This window comes from Peromyscus maniculatus, chromosome 13, assembly GCF_049852395.1.
Source record: "Peromyscus maniculatus bairdii isolate BWxNUB_F1_BW_parent chromosome 13, HU_Pman_BW_mat_3.1, whole genome shotgun sequence".
Taxonomy (NCBI): Eukaryota; Metazoa; Chordata; class Mammalia; order Rodentia; family Cricetidae; genus Peromyscus; species Peromyscus maniculatus.
Genome location: NC_134864.1, coordinates 15,753,149 through 15,769,496, shown reverse-complemented (window position 1 = coordinate 15,769,496; position 16,348 = coordinate 15,753,149). Strand labels below are relative to the sequence as shown.

The 16,348-nt window shown below is 41.6% G+C and overlaps 1 protein-coding gene across 16 annotated transcripts in view; it reads right to left on the bottom strand.

The window, feature by feature from the left end:
- Positions 1-10,482: 10,482 nt before the first annotated feature.
- The window catches only part of Pam (peptidylglycine alpha-amidating monooxygenase), a 281,804-nt gene continuing 275,938 nt past the window's right edge, over positions 10,483-16,348 (bottom strand). For 4 of the 16 annotated variants that reach the window (XM_006985733.4, XM_006985737.4, XM_076549692.1 and 1 more), the window contains 3 exons: positions 15,031-15,234; positions 12,184-12,237; positions 10,483-11,326 (listed from right to left, as the gene is read on the bottom strand). In XM_006985733.4, the coding sequence (XP_006985795.1) occupies positions 11,145-11,326; positions 12,184-12,237; positions 15,031-15,234 (440 nt within the window). In that variant the 3' untranslated portion in view covers positions 10,483-11,144. The remainder of the gene's footprint in view (positions 11,327-12,183; positions 12,238-15,030; positions 15,235-16,348) is intronic. The other 12 variants (XM_006985734.4, XM_042259917.2, XM_076549694.1 and 9 more) reach the window with 5 other exon arrangements.

Genomic DNA, 16,348 nt, shown 5'->3' with positions numbered 1-16,348 from the left:
CCTTCCCCTCTTCTTTTCTGCAGATCGCGTTTTACCAGCTCAAACCTCAAAACCCAGTTCCCTAGACTCTCCTCCCTCAGTGATGATCTGGATGACAAGCCCCTCCCTACCACACTTAACCCGCCCCACTCTGCCTCTCTATGTGGCAGGACAATCGGTAGACACTTAGATCTCTTTTTCCTTCGGCACAAAAGATCCAGATGAAATCGGGGATCTCTTCTTTCCTGAGGGATGGATGTCCTAAGTCCTGCCCAGAACAAAGACAGTTTTTGATGCTGGTTGTAAATGATTCCAGGTGTGCCCCTATAAGATCTTATCGTCACAGTGTCAAATGGGAGTTGCTACAGGAACAGCCGTGGGGGGGGGGGGAGGAGGGGGAGCAGGAGAGCAGTTACTATGCATAGGGTATATAGGCAGATCATCCTGTGCTGTTTAAGCTCACTGAGGAGCTGGCTCTGGAGATGGGATTTGGCTATTTCGCTTCAGACTCAAGAATGTTTTCCCAAAATGTCCTCCAAATCCCTGTCCCGGGCCAGGTGACTTTGTCGCAGAGAAAAAGAAAACAAAAAAAAGTTAGGGAGTATAGGCATTGTGTCCTTAAAGACGGCTAGTAGACAAGCTACTTCTACCATAGGTTACTGTTCTATAAATTTCATTCTTATAATGAAAATCAAATACCGTAAAAGGATACGGAGTGTAAAAACTAGTCCCCTGACTGTGGGACAGAGAGGAGAAAGGACACACAAGTTGAACTGCTGGTACTCTTCTCTCTTCTGGGAACTGGGCTGGTAACATTACTCAGGGAGATTTAGGAAGTTGCTCTCTACCTGGAGATACACAACCTGTTTTGTTTTTTTACTTTTTATATTATATTGTATTATACAGATTTCTGTACCTCCCATCTTCCTCTTGCCTCCTCTTCAATCTTGAGACAGAGAGAAAGGCCCGATACTATTTGGAACTAAAATTAAATGATCCTTACATTTTTTTCCTCTCAGCCTCTATTTGAGTGAGACCTCACACAGTGATTCCAGTTACTCTAACAGCTACATATGAACTTGAACTGAGGCCAGGCAATTCCTTCCTCCGTTTATTTTGTTAATTTTGGCCTACCTGCCTAGGCCACAGGTACCATCTCTTCCTGTATCCATATTAACCTCACTAAAATGCCATTTTAAAGAAAAGGTGCAATAATCCACAGATCTACATTTAATCTGTGGGATGGTGGGTTCCACAGGGACTTGTGCCCTGAAGGAGCATGGGCTCAAGTTACCATGGAGCTGAGCTCAACCAAAATGATAACACTGGTAAAATTTCCAGGTTCCACTGAGCACTCAGAGATTCACTTTGCCCCTTTTTATATTAGATTAAAGGAGGAAAATCTGGCCTCCAAGGTTCCCCTGACCCCCAGGGTAATTGTTTTGTTTCTTTTTGCAATTTTAATGTTATGTTTTGTTTTAATTTGAACTTTACATGATACATTTACTGGCCCCTGAGGAGGACCCAAGACTTTTCCCAGCCATGAGCCTTGAACACTGGCCTACAAACCAAGATAGCTCACACTGTGAAATTTAACATATATTCCAATAGAGACTCGGGATAAATTGCTAAGGTCCTGCCAGTGAGGAGCTGCTATGTAGACTCTGCTGGGTCTAAGCATCTATTATTCATGCCTGGTATCTCTGGGCCCATTTTCCTCCAAGAGGAAATGTTCTTTCCTACCTCAATACTCCTTTGTTCTACATGTATCTGCCCAGTCTAACAATATGTAAGTTTCCCTTTCACAGTGAGGCTAATAAAAACATGATCCTAGGCCAGGGGAGCAGGCAATCTTCAGATATTCACCCTCCCTCCTCTCCTCCAAATGTAATCCCTCGGTCTCAGCCCCACCTCTGGAGCAGACCACCTGCTGTAGGCTCCTCTTCCTCTCTGCCCCCATCTCCAGAGGATCAGCAGATCTCCCATAGTCACCCACCACTCCACCCCTTTGTCTCAGTCTTCAACTCCAGCAGGTATTCACTGGGAACCAGCTACACCAGCAGAGAAGCAGACAGGCCACGGAAGCAGGTGGGTCAGGGGAGCAGGTGGGTCAGGGGAGCAGGTGGGCCAGGGGAGCAGGTGGGCCACGGAAGCAGATGGGTCAGGGAAGCAGGTGGGTCAGGGGAGCAGGTGGGCCAGGGGAGCAGGTGGATCAGGGGAGCAGGTGGGCCAGGGGAGCAGGTGGGTCAGGGAAGCAGGTGAGCCAGGGGAGTAGGTGGGCCAGGGGAGCAGGTGGATCAGGGGAGCAGGTGGGCCAGGGGAGCAGGTGGGTCAGGGGAGCAGGTGGGCCAGGGGAGCAGGTGGATCAGGGGAGCAGGTGGGTCAGGGGAGCAGGTGGGCCAGGGGAGCAGATGGGTCAGGGAAGCAGGTGGGTCAGGGAAGCAGGTGGGTCAGGGGAGCAGGTGAGCCAGGGGAGCAGGTGGGTCAGGGGAGCAGGTGGGTCAGGGGAGCAGGTGGATCAGGGGAGCAGGTGGGTCAGGGAAGCAGGTGGATCAGGGGAGCAGGTGGGCCAGGGGAGCAGGTGGGTCAGGGGAGCAGGTGGGTCAGGGGAGCAGGTGGGTCAGGGGAGCAGGTGGGCCAGGGGAGCAGGTGGGCCAGGGGAGCAGGTGGGTCAGGGGAGCAGGTGGGTCAGGGGAGCAGGTGGGTCAGGGGAGCAGGTGGGTCAGGGGAGCAGGTGGGTCAGGGGAGCAGGTGGGTCAGGGGAGCAGGTGGGTCAGGGGAGCAGGTGGGTCAGGGGAGCAGGTGGGTCAGGGGAGCAGGTGGGCCACGGAAGCAGATGGGTCAGGGAAGCAGGTGGGTCAGGGAAGCAGGTGGGTCAGGGGAGCAGGTGGGCCAGGGGAGCAGGTGGGCCAGGGGAGCAGGTGGGCCAGGGGAGCAGGGGAGCCAGGGGAGCAGGTGGATCAGGAAAGCAGGAGGGCCAGGGGAGCAGGGTGTCTTCAGATCTTTACTCTCCTTCCTTTCCTCCAAATCCAATTCTCTAGTCTCATCCTCAACTCTCTAATGGACTACCTTCTGTGGCCTATCCCCCTTCTCTGCCCCAAACCCAGAGGACTAAACAGATGTCCTGGCAAAATTTGCTCTCCTCCCTCCTGTGGATTCTCTCAGCAGCAGCCCCCCCTCTCCTCCCCCGCCCTTCTAGCCACTTTCCATCACCAAGTATCCCGTCCCAATGCCAAGAAAAACATTATATCTGGAACCTCCAGTGGCAAAACTGAGCAGGGTCTCAGAATCATTCCCTACTAGACAAGACACACCCAGTACACTCTCCTAAGAAACAGAAAGGGCAACAGAAACCAAGGAACAGAACACACCCAACAAAGACAAGACTAGATATCAATGCCTACAATTACAATCATCCCAAACCCAGGTGACTAGACACCAAAGTAAAAGTACAACCAGTAACAACTAGGACCACAGGTCTCTACTAAAACCAAGCAAGCCCACTACAGTGGGCCTTGAGAAATGCAATATAGCTGAAGCACGAGACAGGGACTTCAAAACAGATGTTATGACTATGTTAGTGGTCCTTAAAGAGGAAAGGAATAAATTCATTAACAAAGTCTATGAAAACACAAACAGTGGAATGAAATGAAAACAAAACAGTTCAAGACTTGTACGTAGAAACAGAGTCAATAAAGAAAACCCAAACTGAGGGAAAAATGGAAATGAAAAGTTTAGTAACTCTTACAAGAACCTCAGAGGCAAGCCTCACCAACAGAATACAAGAGATGAAAGAGAGAACCTCAGGCACTGATAGACAAGATAGAAGAAATGGATGAATGTGTCAAAGAAAACATTAAATCTAAAAAAAAAAAATCCAGGCACAAAACATCCAGGAAATTTGGGACATTACAAAAAGATACACACACACACACACACACACACACACACACACACACACACACACACCCCACATCTATGAATAATAGGAATAAAATAAGGGCAAGAAACCCAGGTCAAAGGCTTAGAAAATATTTACAACCAGATCATAAAAGAAAATTTCCCCAATCAAAAGAAGGAGGTATCCACAAAGGCACAAGAAGCATACGGACCACCAAATAGACAGGATCAGAAATGAAATTCTCCATGGCACATAATAATCAAAATGGTAAAAGTACGGGGCAAAGAAAGAATATTAAAAATATTAAAATCTACAAGAGAAAACAATAACAACAAAAAACAACAACCCTCCCCCCAAAGCAAGGGACATATAAAGTTAGAACTATTAGAGTAACACATAACTTTCAGTAGAGACTCTAAAAGCCAGACAGCCTGGACAGATGTTCTACAAACTCTAAGAGACCACAGATGCCAGCCTAGGCTACTATACCCAGAAAAACTTTCAATCACAATAGATAAATAATGACATTGGTCATTATTGGTAAAATTTGGTAAAACCAAATTTAAGCACCCCTACTGAAAGTGCTAAAAGGAAAACTTCAACTTGAAGAAGTTAAATACCAAAGAAAACACAAGGAATAAATAATATTAGACCAGCCAATCAAAGAGGGGACCCACACCACAACAAAATAAAGGAAATCAGCCAACACTGCTCCCTGATAACTCTCAACACCAACAGTCTCAATTCCCCAATTAAAGGACACAGACTAACAAAATGAGTTAAAAATAGGATCTAACCTTCTGTGGCATCCAAGAAATATACCTTAACACTAAATAAGAATAGATATCTCCTCAGGGTAAAAAGATGATAAATGAAATGGACCTAAAAAGCAAGCTGGTGTAATCATTTAAATATCTGACAACATAGACTTCAATCCAAAACTAATCAGAGGAGAAACAGAAGGACACTACATACTCATCAGAGGAAAAATTCACCAAGAGGAGGATACTGCAAGTCTTAATATTTATGTACCAAACACAAAAGTGCCAAATTCACAAAAGAAACATTACTACAGCTAAAAATCACATATTGATCCTTACACAGTGGTAGTGGGTCACTTTAATACCCAACTCTTCTCAATAGACAGGTCATAAAGATAAAAACTAAAGAGAGAAATTCTGGAGCTAAAAGATATCATAAACCAAATGGATGTAGCAGATGTTTACAGAAGATTTTACCCAAACACAATAGAATATGTGTCCTTCTCAGCAACTCCTGGAGTTTTATCCAAAATTGACCATATATATATGGTCCTCTCCTCTCCTCTCCTCTCCTCTCCTCTCCTCTCCTCTCCTCTCCTCTCCTCTCCTCTCCTCTCCTCTCCTCTCCTCTCCTCTCCTCTCCTCTCCTCTCCTCTCCTCTCCCCTCCCCTCCCCTCCCCTCCCCTCCCCTCCCCTCCCCTCCCCTCCCCTCTCCTCCCCTCTCCTCCCCTCCCCTCTCCTCTAATCTGACAGATACGCTTGGAGAGCCCTCCTCCCCACTCCCTGCAGCACTTCCTCCCTTGACCTCTTTCCTCCCCTTCCTCCCTGACTAGAGCTATACAAGCTAGTCCCACCATTTCAATAAACAACTTGTCCTCTGAAAGTCTCCCAGGTCTTTCATACCCACCTTACTCTGCTCCCCAGCTCTCCTGCAACATGGGACCTCCAGTGTGCAACAGCTGGTCAGGGTCAGGGGACCCACATTCCCCCATCATTTTAACTGTTCTCAGAGTCTGAAAGAAGGGATTAATGACCTTCAAAAGCCCAAGGGAGCTGGGAAACTCCTGATAGGAAAGTTGACAAAGTGATAACATCTGCAAGCAGTTAGGAACTGAGGAATCTCACTGTAAGAAAGTCAACATATCAACCTTCCCTGGGATTTACAACTCTGAGACTGTAGAGGAACAGAGATGCATATGGGATTCACCACCCCAAAAGTTCCCTTTTCTGCCCTATAAAACCCTCAAGCCCTCTCTGCCTCTTCATAGTCTCTGCTTCCATCTCCCATGGAGAGACACCTGCCTTTCATGGTTCTAATAAAAGACACCTTGCTTCTGTTGAGGTTGATTCCCCTCCCCCAATTTTTCATGTTACCTCCATCAGCCCCAATTTAATATTATCTATGAGTTCCACTTTGGAGCAGGTCTTGCCTCCCATTCCCCATAGTAGTTGGGGACTACCTTACCATTCATGCCGCCATTGCACCCAGCTCAGGCAGGTTGTTAATGTACCTCACAAACTTCACACTGGGTGAGTCTGATTTCTCCTCCAGTGGCGTGCATAGCCCCTTCCAGTCCTATGAACACTAGTCAGTTCAGATGAAGCCTTTGTGGAGCACCAGCTAGATTTTTTTTTTTTAAATGTTCTATGACTCAAGTACATATTGTCTTCAGCAATATGGTCTTCTCACAAATTCTGGAGTATAACCAATTGACATTACCATTGACAATAGCCTGTTACCTTTGGTGGAGTGGATCTCTGTAAGACTCCATTGGCAAACAACTCAACTCAAAAGGAAGTCATCCATTCCTAGAACTGGGGGTTTTATTTCATAGTGTATGGTATTGATTTGGGGTCCTATTCCTGATAATGGGGTAACTTTTAAACTCCATATATATATATATATATATATATATATATATATATTAGGAGGCTTCTACAGTGGTAATTTCCATAGTTTGTTTGTTTCTTTGTTTTCAAAAGGCCTTTAGTATTAGTTATCCCTTCTTACATTCCCTCATTTACCTCGCACTCCCAACACTAACCCCACTTAATCTCTCATGTTCCATTTTTCCCATCACCCCTTTAGAACACTATATTCTATTTCTACTTCCTTGTTAGATAATCTTTTTATAGGAGGATCTGAGGAGATTTCTGATGCTTTTGCATGCACTGAAGCCATTTTCCCTAGTGGATTACTCAGTGTTAAAGGCTAAACAGAAGTTACCATAAAGTTTCTTTTTTGATTGTGTGTGTGTGTGTGTGTGTGTGTGTGTGTGTGTGTGTGTGTGTGTGTGACTTGAGTATGAGGTACTGGAATGGGTGGCTTCTGAGTAAAAGTATCACTTTATTGCACGATATATTTGGAAATATAACTTGGTCTTGAAAGACCCTAGCCCTTCAGGCTTACACCCCCAAGCCTCAGGAAAAGAGAAACTTCAAGCACCAGGAAATGAGAAACTAAACTTATTAAACTGACTTAGCCATTGTTCAATCTCCTCTGCAACCATATAACAATGTAAAAAGATTTCTGTTAAGAGATGCGCTCAACTGTGACTGGGATAGTTGCCGGTGTTCCAGGAAGGACCACTGTGACCTTTGTGTAAACTCCACTCCCGCCCTGATACACCCCCTTGAGGTTTCAGGAAAAAATGTACCTGTTGACGTAACTGTACCCCCTCTGTGATCACTCTGTAACCAGACCATGATCTTGTGAAATGAAATTGTATGGGAATTGTAATCTTGTGGGTTTTTCCTTTATTAGCCCTTATGGGGCTGCAGTAAGATGCGGCTCTTGCTCTTAGGAGCAGAGTTTGCCCCTCTATATAGAAGCTTTAATAAAAAAACCTCGTGCTATTACATTAATTGGACTGGAGTCTGGGTTCTTGGGGCACCCACTCGAGACTCCCAGATTTTGGGGTCAAACAGTCTGATAGCATGTTAAGCGCAGCTACTCTCCGTATTATATATTTCTTAGAAATGGGCCATCAAACAGGTGAATCCAAATGACCAAAGGTATTTCTTAGTAATGCAACTCTTTGGATCACAAGACAAGTACTCAATCAAAAGCTGTGGGAATGTGTCCAGGGCTATTCTTTTGAAATGCGTATTCCTGTTCTTAGCCACCCTGATGTTTAAGTGCTGCCATAGGACACATCAACACTGTTTAGTTTAGGTGACTGTTTAGTTTAGGTGACTGTTGAATAAGTGCTAATGCGAAGTCTATGACTTTCATTATTACTGTCTTAAATATTTGATTTATAAAAAATCTGGGGTAAAAGTTTAGGGATGCATGAGAATGAATACACTGATTTAATAAAGAAAGGAAGGAAGCTAAGAACAAATGATGTTTAAGCATATAATTTAGGCCCAACACAGTGAATGACAAAGCCATTAATTTAACATCTCCAGATAATATTCTCTGACCAACTTGATTAGAATATAAACAAAACCACAGCTGTTTACCTATGCTTTTTAATTAGTCAATTACACAATTTTAATATCCAACATAACACATTAAATAATAAGACATCCAGAGTGCATTGACCAGAATGTATTATATACATCTATGAAATTGTTAAAGAAAAAAATTTAAAAAATTACTTCAAAACCTATTTCCTTTCAAATTATCTGTAAATTATAATTTAGGGAAAATATAGCCATCTGTATATAATTGGTAGACAGAAATGGCCATTCTCAAAGGCAGTGACTTTACATTAGACTCATCTACAGAAAATTTAGGAACATCACCCCTATCTGTGGTCCATTAAAGGTCAACTACAGTAAATAAGGGTGTCTGAAAGAGTAACAAAGCTCTTAAATTCCTCTGTCAACTGAGGGCTGGGAGCCAATCCTTTTGTGTCTCAGGCAGAGCAATCTCTAATTGACTCAGTAAATAAAGTTCAGCTAAGAACAATAGTCAGTGAAAAGATTGCCTGAAGTCAATGAAGGTCATTTGTTTCTAGTTTCCACCTTTATTTAAGACAAGGAAGTAGAGTACTTATGGCAAAGTAGTGCAGGGTTATAATGCCTGGGAAAAATGTTTTCTGAAATTTCTGTCTTCTGATGTCACATGTTCATGTGAAGAGGCACACACAAAAGCAGATTGCAAAATGTACTTGTCTATTCTGCATCTACTGCTGAAGAATTCAAATTACCCTACATGGCACTATCTCTCTGAAGACACTTGGGAGCCAATTGTTCTGATGTTAATATTAAGAATACTAAATGTTTAATGAACTCATGAATTATGTACGTAATCAAGCATTATTTAATGAGCTACTAGAAAATCTGGAGTCAAATTTGTTGTTCACAAGCAGGTTTCACAGACTTGTATCAATTATTCCACTTTAATAAGTATACTTCCTTTTTCTTGTCTTCTTGTATTTTATGAGTTTGATCTCTTTGTATCAATTAATCCATTATAAAGCTGTTCAGATATGATCAGGTGTATGCTGTGGAATAATCTTCTCATACACTGTAAAGATTTGTCACTTGAATTGGTTTAATAAAATGCTGATTGGCCTGTATATAGGCAGGAAGTATAGGCAGGGTGACCAAACTAAGGATGATGGGAAAGAGAAGGATGGAGTCAGGAGTTGCCAGCCAAATGCAAAGGAAGCAGGGGATGAATATGCCATGCTAATAAAGGTATTGCCACATGGCACAGTGTAAATAAGGAATAGGGGCTAACTTAAAATGTAAGAGCTAGTTAGTAATAAGCCTGAGCTATTGGTCAAACATTTATGACTCATACTCAGTCTCTAAGTTGGTTATTTGGGACTGACCAGTCAGGACAGAAAATATCCATCTATAGGTGTATGTATTTTAAAACTATAGCAAATGGAGCTGATCATCAAATTTTGTGCCACAAAGATAGCTTTGGTATAAACAGACTAACTTCAATGTAAGAAAGCTTGGATTGCATCCAGGCCAGTATGTCATACACATCCTGAGTACTGGACTAATTCTGCTGTTGAAACAGAGAGTTATATTATAGAGTTGAACATGCTCACAAACATCCAAACATTGTTCTTGTATTTTCTACAAAAACAATTTGGTGAGAAGACCATAAGGAATGGTCAGAGAGAAAGAGTGGATTTTTTTCATTTGAGAAGAGAAAACACAGGAATGCTTTTACTTGAGGGTGAGCTCAACATATATGGAAGTGTTGAACACTTCCAATTAGATTTAATCACTAAAAAAAAAAATTCAATAAGATTTTAAACAATAACATTTTTGAGCAAGTACCTTTTTGAGCAAGTTCAACTTAAGGAAACTACTAAGATGCCTGAAACGCAACTGGCCATTTTGAGGGAAGGTTTCTCGAGTCAAATTGAAAAAACTATCTTGTTAAATTTAAATTGAAAAACTATCTTGTTCCTACTCAGGTACATTGATATATCATTTAAAAAAATTTTCTCAAAAAGTCATTTGTAGTCAGTGTGTGGACTTCCTCTGTATTGTAAGGACCCTTGACCCTGGGGTCAAGTAATTCTTTAAAGAAGTGCAACAATAGTGCATTATGCTGATGGATCCATCTGTGTTTGACCTCTGAGACATAGGCTCCCTCCCAATAAACTATTTTTTTTTAACTATTTGATATACTATGTGTGAAATGCTTTATGAGTTTTCAAAGAGAACCTGGTTTTATTCATTTATGAATACTCATAACATAGTTGTTAACATAGGTTGGCCACATGAAATTATCTTCTACATTTTACACAAGGCATTTCTTGTGGTTGAAAATGAACTGGTTCTACTCTCTGATTTGCGTAATTATTAAAAGATATGTATGAAGTGTTTTAAGTGTACAAAAAAATTCACAAAATACACTCTGACTGCTAATGCTCTGAAAACACTTTATTACACAAATTACATTCAGATTCCGAAAAATAGTGTTCTAACAGTGTAACCATCTAAAAATAAGACATCCCGGAAACACACCAACTGAAGAGAAATTTAAAAAAAGAATTTAAATAGAGACTTTTTAAAATTTCTCTCATTGCAATATAATGTTAGTGATTTTAAAAAAATAGAAGGAGATTTAGCAGCTTTTCGTCGTGTAGCACAAAGTTTCTCTTTACTGCCACAGGCTGAGAATGCTGAACAGGAAAGGCACCAAAGAAAGACACTGGCAAGGGGTGTGGATTGGGAAAATACTGTGTTCAAGCAGAGAATGGGGCTATTTACATCCACAAAAAAAGTCTCCAAATGTAACTGAGCGGTACTTCCATCCTGGGACAGGAGTGCTGTGATGGAGGAGGAGGGCAGCCTCTCTACTCTAAGTTCATATAAAGACAATGGCACTGTAGTGAACTGTTAGGAAACCCCTCACCTAGAAACAGAAGCCAACATAACCAAATGAAGTAAATAAGGTGTGTACAGTCCCACATAGACTAGTACAGTTTACAATCAAATGCACAGAACTTTACACACACTAAAGGGAAAGGGGTCTGGGCATCCTTGGTAAACTCCACTCAACCTATATGAGGGCCTGGAGTTCAGGAGGAGGGTGCAGGTGTGGGCAGCGGGGCGGAGTACTCCTCCTCCTCCGATTCGCTTCCGTCATCTTCGTCTTTCTCTTGGTCACTCCCCTCTGTACTGAGGCGGTCAAACCCTTTTCTGCTGTAGCCTTGACGGCTTGCAAAGAAAGTTCCAAGATTTAAGCCTCCACTTCCTTTTCCTGGGGGGAGAAAAAAAAAAGTCAAATGTCATTGTATTGTTAAAATTTGCCCGAACAGGTCTGTTTCCTTGTAAATTGTCAAACATTTTAAATAAAGACAGAAACTGGGAATGGGAGAGAGTAGACTTTTTTTTTTTTCTTTTTTCTTTTTGGTTTTTCGAGACAGGGTTTCTCTGTGTAGCTTTGCGCCTTTCCTGGAGCTAGCTCACTTGGTAGCCCAGGCTGGCCTCGAACTCACAGAGATCCGCCTGGCTCTGCCTCCCGAGTGCTGGGATTAAAGGCGTGCGCCACCAACGCCCGGCTTAGACTTTTTTTTAAAAAGAGTGATATTCAAAGAGATTTGTCTTAACCAGATGGATACCACTCAACAGACGCTATCAAAGTAAATGATAAGATTCTAAGCTCCCCTTGGAATATGTTTTTCTGCAGGCATATTTCAGATCCATTTTTTTTTCCTCATTCTGTTTCTCTACAGTTCTTCTGAATTGGCAGCTCCTGAGCTGTTCTTCATTTCAATGACTTTTTGAAAAGGCCATCTTCCCTAAGCAAGCACTGATATGCCAGTCAGTACAGGTGACAGAAAGTTTACCAAAGACAAATGCAAACAGATGGAAGGCAGGGAAAAGGAATGAGATAATACAGAAGGGCAAACTGGAAAAATGAAACAAAGCCGGGAGATGTGCTTGTGAGGCCCGTGTTTCTAGGTCTTCACTCTGCATTTACGCTGGGCGCTGCTACACTGCCCACTGGGTGTTCAATTTTCAGAGTCAAAATAGAAAACAGTGCCTTGTTCTGTACAAGACATGAGCTTGTTGACTTTGAACCCAACATGAGATTCTGAATGGTCACAGGCATACCTCTGAATCTTCCCAGTACTCTTCCAGAACTTGATTCGAGTTTGTGTTCAGAATCTGCTTTAAACAAAACAGAAAAAAACCAAAAACCAAAAAACAAACAAAAACAAAAACAAAAACAAAAAAACAAAAGACAAGCAAAAAGATGGCATATTTTAAATGTGTCTCAGTCACCCTCCTCTATCCAAGGGCTCAACTTTCAACATGAAATCAGGAACTCACAAGTGGCTAAAAAGTTTCATTTACATGCAATTTTAGAAAAGGCTATATATTATTGAGAAGTATGAAGGGGGCTGAAGGAGATTGAGATGTATTTAAGGGGTAGCCTTTTGCCTGTGTCTTTTATAGAATGTAAATTTGACAAACTAATTTCTCGAGCCTCAAGGTTTATTTTTGTTTGTTTTTTTCCCCCTCTGAGAAATGAGAGATCAGTACCCATCTCTCCATATCTGTGATGTATGAGAGGAGATGTTATATGAAATTGTAAAAACATGCTGAATGATGCTCAATCTTTTTTTAATCTTTGTATTGTATTGAGATAGAATTAAGTTAGCAAAATACTGTAAAAAATTGGAAGCTTTCGTTAAAAACTTTAGGGATATTTGTGTCAAGCTTTTCTTTTTCTGTTAATAGAAGCACACAATCCTGCTTTGGATCTATATAACCCCCTTCACAGGATGCCTAAGTGAAAGCAAATGACATGCAATCTTGGATAATTTCCATGCACTCAGGGAGACCACAGTCCTTCCCCTGGGGTTCCCATCTCTAAGATATGTCGATTTCTCTTTTTATGGGGAAGAAGAGCTCCCAAGGGACTCCAGTTGTCACCTTGTTATGTCTCTTCCTGCATGCTTTCTCTTTCTCTCATCATTCCTTCACGGGCTACATTCAGAGAAGCATCAGGGTGCCTGGCAGCCTCATAGAAAGAGCTAAAGGCAGATAGTAGGGGCAGGTAGAAAATAAGACAGAGAAAGAACTGCAAGAAAGCCAAGAATAGACTCAGTTCCACAAAGACGTGGTGCCTTCCTTGGCCAGTCTTGTGTGCCCCGTGCCCATCTGGGTGGCTGGTGGCCCATCAGTGGAGTACACAACCAGGGTGTGTGCAGTTAACACAAATCCTTTAAGAGGGTGTGTGTGTGTGTGTGTGTGTGTGTGTGTGTGTGTGTGTGTGTGTGTGTGTGTGTGATAGAAATCTATTGAGGAAAAAAACCTTGAAAATAGGGAGCAGGCTAATCTACCTTTTCAATTAAATGTAACAGAATTGCATAGAATTACAATTTTCTTAACTAACACATGGGGGAACAATGTTGCTCCCTTCCCACACAGCCTTATGCTACAGTTCCATGTTACTTGTCCCTAATAGCAAATGGCAAAACAGGGATGCTTAACTCCTTAGTCACTTCCTTTCCTGGTTAAATATCCAAGAGTCCAGCCATATGGCCAAGGCCCTACATACTCTTGGCATTCCTTGTTGTTTTCACCACATTGCCATCTTCTCTTATAGTTTTAAATACCATCCTTTCTGTGTTGCCTATTTTGTGAGTTTCATCTTCTCATCCATTTCTTTCTGACAATTTTCCTATTGAACAACTGGTATCAAGTACTGCTGTTTGTGCTCGCACATCCAGTATATACCATATGTAGCACATTTGTTCTCTTAGAGCTCATGTCTAAATACATGGCTGTTTTTCTTTATATTTATGACAATTCCAGATTCATAACAATCCTTTTTGGGAAGAGCTAACTAAAGAGTAAATAAAAAGTTAAAGATAATCTACAATACATTACTTTCATAACTTATTAAACTGAATCTTCCATTCTTTGTTTCAGTGTCCCCCCCCCCCCCCCCCCCCCGTGGCAAGGCTTTTGCCACAGGTACCTGAATCTCTGCCCTGACTGCCTGACCTCAGACAAGACCAGACTTTGTTTCCTGACCTAATGCTGCCTCCCATACTGCTCCACAGATTCTTTCCCAGATACCACTATAGAGGCTGCTACTTAACAGTGGGATATGAGGATGCCATCAATCATTTATTTGAATATACTGAAAGGGTCTCATACTATGACAATTAATTTTAAAATACTGACTTGTGGTACTGGACCCTGTCTCGTTCAGTTAGGAAATCTAATGGTCAAGTTTATGACTATTCAAAAACCAAGTAGTTTGCTAGGACAGGAGGATTCTGGGTAAAGCAGAGGCTTGAGACGGGCATCTATTTTTATTCTCTATTACCCAGATTACTCTCTATACTTGCTAATGATATTGAATACATAGTAGGTGCCAGATACTTTGGTAAATGCTTAACGCCAATTGCTCAATTTCATTTTTACACAACCTCATATTTTATTCTCATTTTATCCCTGAAGAAACTGGTTTAGAGAGATTAAGTAACTTGCCCAATGTCATACAGCTGGAAGCTAGAGCCAATCTGATGGAGGAAAAACACAACCTTAAGATACCTGACCCAAATATTGTGAGTTGAGCCCATTCCTAACATCAGGGATGTCCTTCTACCTGATCTGCAAAAAAATTATAGTAGATCTACAACCTCACAGCTTTCTATGGTGATATTATTTTGGGCTTAAGCCAACTGTTTAAAGGCAATGAGCGAAGTTATAGTACAAGCAAACTACCTAAACTTCAGAGGCTCCATATATATTTTATATTCAATATAATTTCTAATCACCTTTTGAGACACAGACAATAATATCATAAAAAGGTAGAGAGCATGTAAAGCAAACTAAGTCAAACCAAACCAAACAGACAATCATGACAAATTTCCTAATGATAATTAGGCCAGACATGCTTTCCAAGGCAGGGTCCAAATTCAAGGGGCTCATTTTACTTGCCTCCAAAGGCCCTTGATTTTTTCCACCGAATAAACATGACAATGGCCAGCAGGACAACCACAGGAATAACCAGAAGGGTTGTAATGAGAACCACGGGCACTCCCGAGCCTGGCTCTTTGATCAGTTTCTGTTTCTCTTGCATCTTCTGCAATTCTGAGGAGGTGGGGTTGTTCTCCATTTTGGATTCAATAACTGCCTCGGCTTCTTCAGGGAAAGAAGAGTTCACAGTATGCAACTGATTCAAAGATTTCAAACCCTCTCACCCACCCCTACCCAGTCAAATCAACAATGGTTCACCAAGAACTTGTTGAGACCAGTGTATGTGGGGTCAGGTTTCAATGTCAGCATCTACAAAGTAAACAGCAGCTATGATGAGTGCTATATAGTTTCTCCCTTCCAACTTGTATTCTTTGGTCTACCTTTAATTCTCTCTTTAGCTAGTAACTCCATAAGATATATATCCCTTTTGCATTTTCCCAAGGTTATGATCACACACTGCTTTGTGTAGAGGAGAGGAGCTGGTGTACATACTAGAGTCAATCATACTTGATCTCAGGTATACTAGCAGAATAACTTTGGGCAAGTTAGTTAATTTATTCTGGTCTAACAGAATCTCATTTGTAAAGGTGTGATACTATTCCTTTCATAAAACTGTTGGATTTAAATGTGGGTCACAAAGAAGGTGCTTAATAAGTATTTGGTTCACTGTACCTTTAGTTTATGAATCACTTTCATGTTCTGTGAGGTTTTAGTACTCTATATAGTTTTAGACATTAACTCTTGACTGACAAAGAGAAAAAGCAACTGTACCTTTGTGTTCTTTTATGTAATTCTCAGCAAGTATGTGTACCTAAGTGTAATATATGTGTTATTTTATTGGTGATAAAAATAACATCAACTTTCTGAGACATTGACAGGGGCTGGGTAGGTATCAAGCTGACCAGGTATTAAGCACCACAGAGAAACAGATTCATAGGAGCTGTAGAAGCTACTACAGCTTTTTTTTTTTTTTTTTAATAACTATTAACTTGAAATGAGAATGAACTTTGAACCATCCCCCAAAAAGCATGTGGGTATCTGTGTACAGAAACCCTAATGTGCAACAGGTAAGGATTTTGCCAGGAGAAATGTTACAGTCTTGTTTGCTAAAAGACTCACAAAGCTTCCAGAATACTAATGTCTTGGTGTATCTTCTCCCCTACAATAGAATATAGACTGCATGGTACAGAGAATCTCAGACCTTGACAAACTGGTAAGGATAGAGGGTTTAACACAGTGGGAAAAATTGGTTCATGTTTTGTCCATGTAGATAATTTAA